Here is a 14,256-nt window from a genome sequence, read left to right on the forward strand (position 1 = left end):
GGCTCACGGTCCGTGTCGGGGGGAGGGGGGGTGTCACGGTCCGTGTCGGGGTGAGGGGGGGTGTCACGGTCCGTGTCGGGGTGAGGGGGGGTGTCACGGTCCGTGTCGGGGTGAGGGGGGGTGTCACGGTCCGTGTCGGGGTGAGGGGGGGTGTCACGGTCCGTGTCGGGGGGGGTGTCACGGTCCGTGTCGGGGTGAGGGGGGTGTCACGGTCCGTGTCGGGGTGAGGGGGGGGTGTCACGGTCCGTGTCAGGGTGAGGGGGGGTGTCACGGTCCGTGTCGGGGTGAGGGGGGGGTGTCACGGTCTGTGTCGGGGTGAGGGGGGGGTGTCACAGTCCGTGTCGGGGGGGGGGGGCTCACGGTCCGTGTCGGGGGTGGGGGGGGTGTCACGGACCGTGTCGGGGGGGGGGGGGTGTCACGGTCCGTGTCGGGGTGAGGGGGGGGTGTCACGGTCCGTGTCGGGGGGAGGGGGGGTGTCACGGTCCGTGTCGGGGTGAGGGGGGGGTGTCACGGTCCGTGTCGGGGGGGGGGGGGTGTCACGGTCCGTGTCGGGGGGGGGGGGGTGTCACGGTCCGTGTCGGGGGGGGGGGAGGGGGCTCACGGTCCGTGTCGGGGGGAGGGGGGGTGTCACGGTCCGTGTCGGGGGGAGGGGGGGTGTCACGGTCCGTGTCGGGGGGGCGGAGTGTGTCACGGTCCGTGTCGGGGGGGGGGGGGGCTCACGGTCCATGTCGGGGGGGGGGGTGTCACGGTCCTTGGGGGGGGGGGTGTCACGGTCCATGTCGGGGGGGGGGGTGTCACGGTCCGTGTCGGGGGGGGGGGGGGGGCTCACGGTCCATGTCGGGGGGGGGGGGTGTCACGGTCCTTGGGGGAGGGGTGTCACGGTCCATGTCGGGGGGGGGGCTGTCACGGTCCTTGGGGGGGGGGTGTCACAGTCCTTGTCGGGGGGGGGGGGGGTGTCACGGTCCGTGTCGGGGGGGGGGGGGGGGTGTCACTGTCCGTGTCGGGGGGGGGGGTGTCACGGTCCGTGTCGGGGGGGGGGGGGGGGTGTCACGGTCCGTGTCGGGGGGGGGGGGGGTGTCACGGTCCGTGTCAGGGGGGGGGGGGGGTGTCACTGTCCGTGTCGGGGGGGGGGGGTGTCACGGTCCGTGTCGGGGGGGGGGGGGTGTCACGGTCCGTGTCGGGGGGGGGTGTCACGGTCCGTGTCAGAGGGGGCGGGGGGGGGGGGGGGCTCACGGTCCATGTCGGGGGGGGGGTGTCACGGTCCTTGGGGGGGGGGGTGTCACGGTCCTTGTCGGGGGGGGGGGGGGGGTGTCACGGTCCATGTCGGGGGGGGGTGTCACGGTCCTTGGGGGGGGGGGGTGTCACGGTCCTTGTCGGGGGGGGGGGGGGGGGTGTCACGGTCCATGTCGGGGGGGGGGGGTGTCACGGTCCGTGTCGGAGGGGGCGGGGGGGGGGGGTGTCACGGTCCTTGGGGGGGGGGTGTCACGGTCCTTGTCGGGGGGGGGGGTGGGGTGTCACGGTCCATGTCGGGGGGGGGGGTGTCACGGTCCGTGTCGGGGGGGGGATGTCACGGTCCGTGTCGGGGGGGCGGAGTGTGTCACGGTCCGTGTCGGGGTGGGGGGGGGTGTCACGGTCCGTGTCGGGGTGGGGGGGGTGTCACGGTCCGTGTCCGGGGGGGGGGGGGCTCACGGTCCGTGTCGGGGGGGGGGGGTGTCACGGTCCGTGTCGGGGTGGGGGGGGGTGTCACGGTCCGTGTCCGGGGGGGGGGGGGCTCACGGTCCGTGTCGGGGGGGGGGGGCTCACGGTCCGTGTCGGGGGGCACGGTCCGTGTCGGGGGGGGGGGGGATGTCACGGTCCCGTGTCGGGGTGGGGGGGGTGTCACGGTCCGTGTCGGGGTGGGGGGGGGGGTGTCACGGTCCGTGTCGGGGTGGGGGGGGTGTCACGGTCCGTGTCGGGGTGGGGGGGGGGTGTCACGGTCCGTGTCGGGGTGGGGGGGGGGTGTCACGGTCCGTGTCGGGGTGGGGGGGGGTGTCACGGTCCGTGTCGGGGTGGGGGGGGTGTCACGGTCCGTGTCGGGGGGGGGGGGGGGGTGTCACGGTCCGTGTCGGGGTGGGGGGGGTGTCACGGTCCGTGTCGGTGTGGGGGGGGGTGGGGGGCTGTCACGGTCCGTGTCGGGGTGGGGGGGGTGTCACGGTCCGTGTCGGGGGGGGGGGGGGGTGTCACGGTCCGTGTCGGTGGGGGGGGGCTGTCACGGTCCGTGTCGGTGGGGGGGGGCTGTCACGGTCCGTGTCGGTGGGGGGGGGGCTGTCACGGTCCGTGTCGGGGTGAGGGGGGGTGTCACGGTCCGTGTCGGGGTGAGGGGGGGTGTCACGGTCCGTGTCGGGGTGGGGGGGGGGTGTCACGGTCCGTGTTGGGGGTGCGGAGTGTGTCACGGTCCGTGTCGGTGGGGGGGGGGTGTCACGGTCCGTGTCGGGGTGGGGGGGGGGTGTCACGGTCCGTGTCGGGGTGGGGGGGGTGTCACGGTCCGTGTCGGGGTGGGGGGGGTGTCACGGTCCGTGTCGGGGTGGGGGGGTGTCACGGTCCGTGTCGGGGTGGGGGGGGTGTCACGGTCCGTGTCGGGGTGGGGGGGGTGTCACGGTCCGTGTCGGGGGGGGGGGGGGGTGTCACGGTCCGTGTCGGTGGGGGGGGGCTGTCACGGTCCGTGTCGGGGTGGGGGGGGTGTCACGGTCCGTGTCGGGGGGGGGGGGGGTGTCACGGTCCGTGTCGGGGGGGGGGGGGGTGTCACGGTCCGTGTCGGTGGGGGGGGGCTGTCACGGTCCGTGTCGGGGTGGGGGGGGTGTCACGGTCCGTGTTGGGGTGGGGGGGGGGTGTCACGGTCCGTGTTGGGGGTGCGGAGTGTGTCACGGTCCGTGTCGGGTGGGGGGGGGGGTGTCACGGTCCGTGTCGGGTGGGGGGGGGGGTGTCACGGTCCGTGTCGGGGTGAGGGGGGGTGCCACGGTCCGTGTCGGGGTGAGGGGGGGGTGTCACGGTCCGCGTCGGGGTGAGGGGGGGGTGTCACGGTCCGCGTCGGGGTGAGGGGGGATGTCACGGCCCGTGTCGGGGGGGGGGGGGGGGGGTGTCTGCAGATTGGCTGCATGTTAATGCTCCAGCTCTCAGTCGAGCATTCCGACTGTATTCGTGGCTTAGTTTTTCATTTCCCACAGCGGCCTTCTTGTGTTCTTTCTGAGTGCGATTGGCAAAATTGTTGTGTACAGTGTGTCATGTATCTTACATTATTATATATAACTGTATCCTAACATGCTATACATGACTATAATAAGATATGACCTGTAACCACCAGCATACCTTACCACCAGGGGTGCACTTGCAAGAGACAGGTATATAAGGACAGGTCTCAGGCAAGTGCAGCATTCCAGAGCTGTGAAATAAAGGTGCAGGTCCAGAGTGACCTTGACTTCACTACATGCCTCGTGTGAATCTGTACTGAGGGGACAGGACTTTAGAGTGGTCTCACTCCCTCTGGTACCTGGTGCACTCGGTGTGCTCCTCTTCATTCCTGTCAGGGTTGTGATGTTATTAAAGTGAAGTGATGTCGGGCATTCATTCATGGTCTGGTTATCACTAATGGTGCCTTTGTACAGTGAGCAGGTACTGCCGCTATGGCTGGAGGTGCTCTGTTCGAGTATGCAGACTGTGGAGAAATGGTACCAGCCCTGGTCATTCCTTCGCAGTCCTGGCTGGGTCCAGATCAAGTGTGAACTGAGGTAAGGACCTGCTCTCAATGATGTTGCTGTTTGCGAGTTGGGGCAACTGGTGCTATTGTATTTCAGCACAAATTTCCTGTTCTCTTCTATGGACACTGACTTTCTCTGGTGTCGTAGTATGTGATCGCCCAGGCCTCAGTGATGTCTTTGTGTGAGAGTTTGGATTATCGGCCTTCGGTGCAGATTCCAAACCTGCAACACACAAACATTAGCTTCCAACAGCAGTGATTGAATTGTGACAAGGAGCAGGAATTCTCTCTGGTTCCCCAGCCTGGGGAGGGGACTGAGACCAATTGCAGCCACGCTTTTTGCTGTCCCCCAGAAATCAGCTACTCTGTACAGAGCAGGGCTGGGACCTGGGCCTTCTGGTTTTTGTGGCTTGGCTATACTTTGCCTGCTGAGACATCAGTAATCACTCGATTGACCCCATGTTACGAACAGCCCCATTCTGTCTCCATCAATTAGCCCCATTCTGCCCCTCATCAATTAGCCCCATTCTGTCTCCAACAATTAGCCCCATTCTGTCTCCATCAATTAGCCCCATTCTGTCTCCATCAATTAGCCCCATTCTGTCTCCATCAATTAGCCCCATTCTGTCTCCATCAATTAGCCCCATTCTGCCCCCCATCAATTAGCCCCATTCTGCCCCCCATCAATTAGCCCCATTCTGCCCCCCATCAATTAGCCCCATTCTGTCTCCATCAATTAGCCCCATTCTGCCCCCCATCAATTAGCCCCATTCTGTCTCCATCAATTAGCCCCATTCTGTCTCCATCAATTAGCCCCATTCTGTCTCCATCAATTAGCCCCATTCTGCCCCCCATCAATTAGCCCCATTCTGCCCCCCATCAATTAGCCCCATTCTGTCTCCATCAATTAGCCCCATTCTGCCCCCCATCAATTAGCCCCATTCTGTCTCCATCAATTAGCCCCATTCTGCCCCCCATCAATTAGCCCCATTCTGCCCCCCATCAATTAGCCCCATTCTGCCCCCCATCAATTAGCCCCATTCTGTCTCCATCAATTAGCCCCATTCTGCCCCCCATCAATTAGCCCCATTCTGTCTCCAACAATTAGCCCCATTCTGTCCCCATCAATTAACCCCATTCTGCCCCTCATCAATTAGCCCCATTCTGCCCCCCATCAAAGATGCCTTCCTGCATGCAGCCCTCCCCATGCCCCCTCCAGGAGGTGGTGCTGTGCGATGGGCTGCGAGCCGGGCCAGATCCCTGTCAGCCCCGTGTATATGTTGCTGGGTTTACTGCAGGGAGAGGCTTAAGTTGAGCAGCGTGAGATATTGAATCATGTTAGGAAAGCATCTGCTGAGTGAGCCCAAGATTGAAGTTCTCGATTAACGAAGCGGATTAGACCTGTATAAACCATTGTGATTAAAGTCTGTTCAACATTTTAGACCTCGGTAAGGTCTTGTACTGTTTCTCCCTCTGTGTTGCAGGGTCCTGTCCAGGTTTTCATTCAGCCTTTCTCAGGACTGGGAACTCCCCGTCAAGAAAGAGGTAAAGAAAAAACTAATGATGAAGGAACCGTGTATCTCATCCACTGGGCATTATATCCCCACAGTGAGCCAGTGTCCATTCCACTGGGCATTACACCCTACAGTGAGCCAGTGTCCATTCCACTGGATATTACATCCCCACAGTGAGCCAGTGTCCATTCCATTGGATATTACATCCCCACAGTGAGCCAGTGTCCATTCCACTGGATATTACATCCCCACAGTGAGCCAGTGTCCATTCCATTAGATATTACATCCCCACAGTGAGCCAGTGCCCATTCACTGGATATTACATTCCCCACAGTGTGCCAGTGTCCATTCCACTCGATATTACATTCCCCACAGTGAGCCAGTGTCCATTCCACTGGATATTACAACCCCACAGTGAGCCAGTGCCCATTCCACTGGATATTACAACCCCACAGTGAGCCAGTATCCAGTCCACTGGATATTATACCCCCCCCCACAGTGAACCAGTGTCAATTCCACTGGATATTGCCCCCCCCACAGTGAGCCAGTGTCCATTCCACTGGATATTACACCCCCCCCCACAGTGAACCAGTGTCAATTCCACTGGATATTACTCCCCCCCCCCACAGTGAGCCAGTGTCCATTCCACTGGATATTACACCCCCCCCCCACAGTGAGCCAGTGTCCATTCCACTGTGTTGCATCCCCGCAGCGAGCCAGTGTCTATTCCACTGGATATTACATTCCCCACAGTGAGCCAGTGCCCATTCCACTGGATATTACACCCCCCACAGTGAGACAGTATCAATTCCACTGGATATTACAACCCCCACAGTGAGCCAGTGTCCATTCCACTGGATATTACCCCCCCTCCCCAAACAGGGAACCAGTGCCCTAACCCCTGATGATTCCAGGTCCGTGTATGTTAACACAACAGGGAGTGGTCTCTGGGTGAGGGGGGTGTCTGAGAATTTCTGTTTGTGGGCGGGTTCATCATGTTCTGTGTTGGCGGGGTGAGTTCTGTGTTGTGGGGGGGGGGAGTTCTGTGTTGTGGGGGGGGAGTTCTGTGTTGTGGGGGGAGGGGTGAGTTCTGTTTTGTGGGGGGGGGAGTTCTGTTTAGTGGGGGGGGAGTTCTGTGTTTTGTGGGGGGGGGAGTTCTATGTTTTGGGGGGGAGGGGGGAGTTCTGTGTTGTGGGGGGGGAGTTCTGTGTTGTGGGAGGGGAGTTCTGTGTTGTGGGGGGGAGGGGGGAGTTCTGTTTTGTGGGGGGGAGTTCTGTGTTTTGGGGGGGAGGGGGGAGTTCTGTGTTGTGGGGGGGAGTTCTGTGTTTTGTGGGGGGGGGTTCTGTGTTGTGGGGGGAGGGGTGAGTTCTGTGTTGTGGGGGGGAGGGGGGAGTTCTGTGTTGTGGGGGGAGGGGGGAGTTCTGTGCTGTGTGGGGGAGGGGAGAGTACTGTGTTGTGGCGGGGGGGAGTTCTGTGTTGTGGGGGGGAGGGGGGAGTACTGTGTTGTGGGGGGGAGGGGGGAGTTCTGTGTTGTGGGGGGGAGGGGGGAGTTCTGTGTTGTGGGGGGGAGTTCTGTGTTGTGGGGGGGAGGGGTGAGTTCTGTTTTGTGGGGGGGGGAGTTCTGTTTTGTGGGGGGGGAGTTCTGTGTTTTGTGGGGGGGGGAGTTCTGTGTTTTGGGGGGGAGGGGAGAGTTCTGTGTTGTGGGGGGGGGGAGTTCTGTGTTGTGGGGGGGGAGTTCTGTGTTGTGGGGGGAGGGGGGAGTTCTGTGTTGTGGGGGGAGGGGGGAGTTCTGTGTTGTGGGGGGGAGGGGGGAGTTCTGTGTTGTGGGGGGGAGGGAGGAGTTCTGTGCTGTGTGGGGGAGGGGGGAGTTCTGTGCTGTGGGGGGGGAGTTCTGTGTTGTGGGGGGGAGGGGGGAGTTCTGTGCTGTGGGGTGGAGGGGAGAGTTCTGTGTTGTGGGGGGGGGAGTTCTGTGTTGTGGGGGGGGGAGTTCTGTGTTTTGGGGGGGGGGAGTTCTGTGTTTTGGGGGGGGGAGAGTTCTGTGTTTTTTTTTGGGGGGGAAGAGTTCTGTGTTGTGGGGGGTAGGGGAGTTCTGTGTTGTGGGGGGTAGGGGAGTTCTGTGTTGTGGGGGGGGGATTTCTGTGTTGTGGGGGGGAGGGGGGAGTTCTGTGTTGTGGGAGGGGAGTTCTGTGTTTTGTGGGGGGGGGGGAGTTCTGTGTTGTGGGGGGAGGGGGGAGTTCTGTGTTGTGGGGGGGAGGGAGGAGTTCTGTGCTGTGGGGGGGGGGGAGTTCTGTGTTGTGGGGGGAGGGGGGAGTTCTGTGTTGTGGGGGGGAGGGAGGAGTTCTGTGCTGTGGGGGGGGGGAGTTCTGTGTTGTAGGGGGGAGGGGGGAGTTCTGTGTTGTGGGGGGGGGGAGTTCTGTGTTGTGGGGGGGAGGGGGGAGTTCTGTGCTGTGGGGGGGAGTTCTATGTTTTGGGGGGGGAGTTCTGTGTTTTTGGGGGGGGAGTTCTGTGTTGTGGGGGGGGGGAGTTCTGTGTTGTGGGGGGGAGTTCTGTGTTGTGGTGGGGGGGAGTTCTGTGTTGTGGGGGGGGGAGTTCTGTGTTGTGCGGGGGAGTTCTGTGTTGGGGGGAGGGGGGAGTTCTGTGTTGTGGTGTGGGGGGGGAGTTCTGTGTTGTGGGGTGGGAGGGGAGTTCTGTGTTGTGGGGGGAGGGGGGAGTTCTGTGTTGTGGGGGGGAAGGGGGAGTTCTGTGTTGTGGGGGGGAGGGGGGAGTTCTGTGTTGTGGGGGGGAGGGAGGAGTTCTGTGTTGGGGGAGGGGGAGTTCTGTGTTGGGGGGTGGGGGGGAGTTCTGTGTTGTGGGGGGGAGGGGGAAGTTCTGTGTTGGGGGGAGGGGGGAGTTCTGTGTTGGGGGGTGGGGGGGAGTTCTGTGTTGTGGGGGGGAGGGGGAAGTTCTGTGTTGGGGGGAGGGGGGAGTTCTGTGTTGTGGGGGGGAGGGGGAAGTTCTGTGTTGGGGGGTGGGGGGGAGTTCTGTGTTGTGGTGTGGGGGGGGAGTTCTGTGTTTGGGATGGGGGGGGAGTTCTGTGTTGTGGGGGGGAGGGGGGAGTTCTGTGTTGGGGGGAGGGGGGAGTTCTGTGTTGTGGTGTGGGGGGGGAGTTCTGTGTTGTGCGGGGGGGAGTTCTGTGTTGTGGGAGGGGAGTACTGTGTTGGGGGGAGGGGGGAGTTCTGTGTTGTGGTGTGGGGGGGGAGTTCTGTGTTGTGGTGTGGGGGGGGAGTTCTGTGTTGTGGGGGGGAGGGGGAGTTCTGTGTTGTGGGGGGGAAGGGGGAGTTCTGTGTTGTGGGGGGGAGGGGGGAGTTCTGTGTTGTGGGGGGGCGGGGGGAGTTCTGTGTTGTGGGGGGAAGGGGGAGTTCTGTGTTGTGGGGGGAGGGGGGAGTTCTGTGTTGTGGGGTGGGGGGGAGTTCTGTGTTGTGGGGGGGAGGGGGGAGTTCTGTGTTGTGGGGGGGAGGGGGAGTTCTGTGTTGGGGGGAGGGGGGAGTTCTGTGTTGTGGGGGGGAGGGGGGAGTTCTGTGTTGTGGGGGGGAGGGGGGAGTTCTGTGTTGTGGGGGGGAGGGGGGAGTTCTGTGTTGGGGGGAGGGGGGAGTTCTGTGTTGTGGGGGGGAGGGAGGAGTTCTGTGTTGGGGGGAGGGGGAGTTCTGTGTTGTGGGGGGGAGGGGGAGTTCTGTGTTGTGGGGGGGAGGGGGAGTTCTGTGTTGTGGGGGGGAGGTGGGAGTTCTGTGTTGGGGGGAGGGGGGGAGTTCTGTGTTGTGGGGGGAAGGGGGAGTTCTGTGTTGTGGGGGGAGGGGGGAGTTCTGTGTTGTGGGGTGGGGGGAGTTCTGTGTTGTGGGGGGGAGGGGGGAGTTCTGTGTTGTGGGGGGGAGGGGGGAGTTCTGTGTTGGGGGGAGGGGGGAGTTCTGTGTTGTGGGGGGAGGGGGGAGTTCTGTGTTGTGGGGGGGAGGGGGGAGTTCTGTGTTGTGGGGGGGAGGGGGGAGTTCTGTGTTGGGGGGAGGGGGGAGTTCTGTGTTGTGGGGGGGAGGGAGGAGTTCTGTGTTGGGGGGAGGGGAGTTCTGTGTTGTGGGGGGGAGGGGGAGTTCTGTGTTGTGGGGGGGAGGGGGAGTTCTGTGTTGTGGGGGGAGGTGGGAGTTCTGTGTTGGGGGGAGGGGGGAGTTCTGTGTTGTGGGGTGGGGGGGGAGTTCTGTGTTGGGGGGAGGGGGGAGTTCTGTGTTGTGGGGTGGGGGGGGAGTTCTGTGTTGTGGGGGGGAGGGGGAAGTTCTGTGTTGGGGGGGGGAGTTCTGTGTTGGGGGGGGGGGAGTTCTGTGTTGGGGCGGGGGGGAGTTCTGTGTTGTGCGGGGGGAGTTCTGTGTTGGGGGGAGGGGGGAGTTCTGTGTTGTGGTGTGGGCGGGGAGTTCTGTGTTGTGGTGTGGGGGGGGAGTTCTGTGTTGTGGTGTGGGGGGGGAGTTCTGTGTTGTGGTGTGGGGGGGGAGTTCTGTGTTGTGGTGTGGGGGGGGAGTTCTGTGTTGTGGTGTGGGGGGGAGTTCTGTGTTGTGGGGGGAGGGGGAGTTCTGTGTTGTGGGGGGGAAGGGGGAGTTCTGTGTTGTGGGGGGGAGGGGGGAGTTCTGTGTTGTGGGGGGGAGGGAGGAGTTCTGTGTTGGGGGAGGGGGGAGTTCTGTGTTGGGGGGTGGGGGGGAGTTCTGTGTTGTGGGGGGGAGGGGGAAGTTCTGTGTTGGGGGGAGGGGGAAGTTCTGTGTTGGGGGGTGGGGGGGAGTTCTGTGTTGTGGTGTGGGGGGGGAGTTCTGCGTTGTGGGATGGGGGGGGATTTCTGTGTTGTGGGGGGAGGGGGGAGTTCTGTGTTGGGGGGAGGGGGGAGTTCTGTGTTGTGGTGTGGGGGGGGAGTTCTGTGTTGTGCGGGGGGGAGTTCTGTGTTGTGGGAGGGGAGTACTGTGTTGGGGGGAGGGGGGAGTTCTGTGTTGTGGTGTGGGGGGGGAGTTCTGTGTTGTGGTGTGGGGGGGGAGTTCTGTGTTGTGGGGGGGAGGGGGAGTTCTGTGTTGTGGGGGGGAAGGGGGAGTTCTGTGTTGTGGGGGGGAGGGGGAGTTCTGTGTTGTGGGGGGGCGGGGGGAGTTCTGTGTTGTGGGGGAAGGGGGAGTTCTGTGTTGTGGGGGGAAGGGGGAGTTCTGTGTTGTGGGGGGAGGGGGGAGTTCTGTGTTGGGGGGAGGGGGGAGTTCTGTGTTGTGGGGTGGGGGGGAGTTCTGTGTTGTGGGGGGGAGGGGGGAGTTCTGTGTTGTGGGGGGGAGGGGGGAGTTCTGTGTTGGGGGGAGGGGGGAGTTCTGTGTTGTGGGGGGGAGGGGGGAGTTCTGTGTTGTGGGGGGGAGGGGGGAGTTCTGTGTTGTGGGGGGGAGGGGGGAGTTCTGTGTTGGGGGGAGGGGGGAGTTCTGTGTTGTGGGGGGGAGGGAGGAGTTCTGTGTTGGGGGGAGGGGGAGTTCTGTGTTGTGGGGGGGAGGGGGAGTTCTGTGTTGTGGGGGGGAGGGGGAGTTCTGTGTTGTGGGGGGGAGGTGGGAGTTCTGTGTTGGGGGGAGGGGGGAGTTCTGTGTTGTGGGGTGGGGGGGGAGTTCTGTGTTGGGGGGAGGGGGGAGTTCTGTGTTGTGGGGTGGGGGGGGAGTTCTGTGTTGTGGGGGGGAGGGGGGAGTTCTGTGTTGGGGGGGGGGAGTTCTGTGTTGGGGGGGGGGGGAGTTCTGTGTTGGGGCGGGGGAGTTCTGTGTTGTGGGGTGGAAGGGGAGTTTTGTGTTGGGGGGAGGGGGGAGTTCTGTGTTGTGGGGTGGGGGGGGAGTTCTGTGTTGTGGGGGGGAGGGGGGAGTTCTGTGTTGGGGGGAGGGGAGAGTTCTGTGTTGGGGGGAGGGGGGAGTTCTGTGTTGTGGGGTGGGGGGGGAGTTCTGTGTTGGGGGGGGGGAGTTCTGTGTTGTGGGGGGGAGGGGGAGTTCTGTGTTTGGGGGAGGGGAGAGTTCTGTGTTGGGGGGAGGGGGGAGTTCTGTGTTGTGGGGTGGGGGGGGAGTTCTGTGTTGGGGGGGGGGGAGTTCTGTGTTGTGGGGGGGAGGGGGAGTTCTGTGTTTGGGGGAGGGGAGAGTTCTGTGTTGTGGGGTGGGGGGGAGTTCTGTGTTGTGGGGGGGAGGGGGGAGTTCTGTGTTGTGGGGGGAGGGGGGAGTTCTGTGTTGTGGGGTGGGGGGGGAGTTCTGTGTTGTGGGGTGGGGGGGGAGTTCTGTGTTGTGGGGTGGGGGGGGAGTTATGTGGTGTGGGGTGGGGGGGGAGTTCTGTGTTGTGGGAGGCTGAGCTTGATGTTTGTTAGCTGCAAGCTGGCTGGGTCTGAGAGCACGGACTGTATGAGGTGTGATGGGAAGCGCGGGTCCCATACCCTCCGACTGAGCAACCGGCACATGATTCGTTTTTTTCTTCATCAGGATAAAGAGAAGAAGCCTCTGAAAGACGGAGTCCAGGATATGTTGGTGAAGCATCACCTGTTCAGCTGGGATATCGATGGTTAAATAACCATCCTCTTCCAAACAAATACGCAACGCCAAATCTCCATCAGCATGTGACGCTGCAGGTGCCTGTGTACATAGCCATCACCCAATCAGATTGCGGGTTTGCAGAGTGCTGCCTCCCACTCACACGACATGGACAGGGTAATGCTGCGGCATTGTAACCCTGCTAATCTTAACCGGTGGGAGCTGCTGCTCGATCTCTTCTCCCCCCGCCCCGCCCCCCCCTCCAAAGGTCACACAGAGCTCTTGCATAATTCCCATTTAATGAGCAGCAACCTGGCTGGGGGGGGGCTGGGGGGGGGCTGGGGCTGGGGGAGCAGCGGCTGGGGGTGGAGCTGGGGCTGGGGGAGCAGCAGCTAGGGGGGAGCAGAGGCTGGCTTTGGGGGGGACTGGGGGAGCAGCAGCTAGGGGGGAGCAGAGGCTGGGGGAGATCTGGGGCTGGGGGAGCAGAGGCTGTGGGGGGGCTGGGGGGGGAGCAGCGGCTGGGGGTGGAGCTGGGGCTGGGGGAGCAGCAGCTAGCGGGGAGCAGAGGCTGGCTTTGGGGGGGGACTGGGGGAGCAGCGGCTGGGGGAGCAGATGCTGGGGGAGATCTGGGGCTGGGGGAGCAGAGGCTGTGGGGGGGCTGCGGGGGGAGCTGGGGCTGGGGGAGCAGCAGCTAGCGGGGAGCAGAGGCTGGCTTTGGGGGGGGACTGGGGGAGCAGCGGCTGGGGGAGCAGATGCTGGGGGAGATCTGGGGCTGGGGGAGCAGAGGCTGTGGGGGGGCTGCGGGGGGAGCTGGGGCTGGGGGAGCAGCAGCTAGCGGGGAGCAGAGGCTGGCGGTGGGGGGGGGAGGAGCTGGGGCTGGGGGGGGAGCTGGGCTGGGGGTAGCTGGGGCTGTGGGGGGAGCAGGGGCTGGGGGGACTGGACTGGGCTGGGGCAGCTTCCTGGTGACTGGCCAGCAGGCCTGGTCACAACGCATGTCATTGGCAGCATTGAATGGTCTATAAAAAGATTCGATGAGAGAAACAATGTGTTTTTGCAGATTGCTGACACTAATAAGCAAGAGAGGAGAGATTGCCTCTGGGAGCAGTCTCCTGCAGCCAGCCTCGACAGAAGCCAGGAGGCATGTTTCCGGGAGCAGTAATTGTGGGCATTGCGGGATGGGGGCAACAACTGACGGCCCATGTCACTCTGCCTGACTCCTGCTGTCGCAGTTATTTTTGTGTAGATGATAAATATAATTTTCCAACTTCCTGCATATTTCCACAATACACGACAAGCTGAGATGCTCAATAGTTGTTCAATTCCAACAGGTGCAAGTCACAAATACCAACCAGTGGATGAAAAGGCATCAAAACTCACAGAGCCATTTACCATTTCTGGGCACCAGTCTTTTTTTAACACTGCGAGTTTTAGCAATTGCTCTGTCTATTTTAAACCCAATTTTGTTTAAGCCTGGGTTTGAGGCCCTAATTAAGCAATCAAATAAAAGTGTCTCCCACAGAAATGTGCCTTGGGAATTGGTGGTGGGTGTGTCCCGGGAGATGGACATTCCCAGTGTGTCCCGGGAAGGCGGGCATTCCCAGTGTCCCGGGAGACGAAACATTGGGAGCTGTCAGCAGATACACTGACGGTGACGGGGAACTCTGGTTGCAGACACTGGCCCTGATTTTAACTCCCGTTGGATTCCCCGCTCAGGCCTGACTTACAATTACAGTGGGGTCTTCATGATGTCATCGGGTCACACCATACCTATATAAAGAAGGTCCCTGTAGGCCCCGGGAGCGTGTCCTTGCTGCCTGCCAAGGAGAGCAGGTTCAAACTGCTGATATTGCAATCATGGCAGCTTTTGGACAGGCAAGAGCCGGAGCGATTTTAACTGCCAAATGGCAGGTTTCCGCTGAGCAAGTAGGGTTAAAGTTGCCCCATTCTCACCTGACAAAGCACTGAAAGCATCAGGATATTCTCCAAACTCGAGTTGGGTTTGAATCATAGAAACATAGAAAATAGGTGCAGGAGCAGGCCATTTGGCCCTTCGAGCCTGCACCACCATTCAATAAGATCATGGCTGATCATTCCCTCAGTACCCGTTTCCCGCTTTCTCTCCAACCCCTTGATCCCTTTAGCCGTAAGGGCCATATCTAACTCCCTCTTGAATATATCCAATGAACTGGCATCAACAACTCTCTGCGGCAGGGAATTCCACAGGTTAACAACTCTCTGAGTGAAGAAGTTTCTCCTCATCTCAGTCCTAAATGACCTACCCCTTATCCTAAGACTGTGTCCCCTGGTTTTCGACTTCCCCAACATCGGGAACATTCTTCCCGCATCTATCCTGTCCCGTCCCATCAGAATCATATATGTTTCTATGAGATCCCCTCTCATCCTTCTAAACTCCAGTAAATAAAGGCCCAGTTGATCCAGTCTCTCCTCATATGTCAGTCCAGCCATCCCTGGAATCAGTCTGGTG

At 62.0% G+C, this 14,256-nt stretch overlaps 1 protein-coding gene across 1 annotated transcript; it reads left to right on the top strand.

Annotated features, from left to right (window-relative positions):
- The first annotated feature begins 3,622 nt into the window (after positions 1 to 3,622).
- Positions 3,623 to 12,136, top strand: LOC139245848 (small G protein signaling modulator 3 homolog). Its single transcript, XM_070871336.1, has 3 exons — positions 3,623 to 3,764; positions 5,218 to 5,278; positions 11,724 to 12,136. Exons 1-3 carry the CDS (start codon positions 3,625 to 3,627, stop codon positions 11,805 to 11,807), a joined length of 285 nt encoding a protein of 94 aa, XP_070727437.1. The 5' UTR covers positions 3,623 to 3,624; the 3' UTR covers positions 11,808 to 12,136.
- Positions 12,137 to 14,256: the final 2,120 nt, after the last annotated feature.

The sequence above is a fragment of the Pristiophorus japonicus genome, unplaced genomic scaffold (assembly GCF_044704955.1).
Source record: "Pristiophorus japonicus isolate sPriJap1 unplaced genomic scaffold, sPriJap1.hap1 HAP1_SCAFFOLD_2423, whole genome shotgun sequence".
Lineage (NCBI taxonomy): Eukaryota > Metazoa > Chordata > Chondrichthyes > Pristiophoridae > Pristiophorus > Pristiophorus japonicus.

Coding starts and splice junctions, on each gene's coding strand:
- LOC139245848 (XM_070871336.1), top strand. CDS start 3,625: ATGGTGCCTTTGTACAGTGAGCAGGTACTGCCGCTATGGCTGGAGGTG. Junction 3,765..5,217: donor CAGATCAAGTGTGAACTGAG/GTAAGGACCTGC, acceptor TCTGTGTTGCAG/GGTCCTGTCCAGGTTTTCAT. Junction 5,279..11,723: donor AACTCCCCGTCAAGAAAGAG/GTAAAGAAAAAA, acceptor TTTCTTCATCAG/GATAAAGAGAAGAAGCCTCT.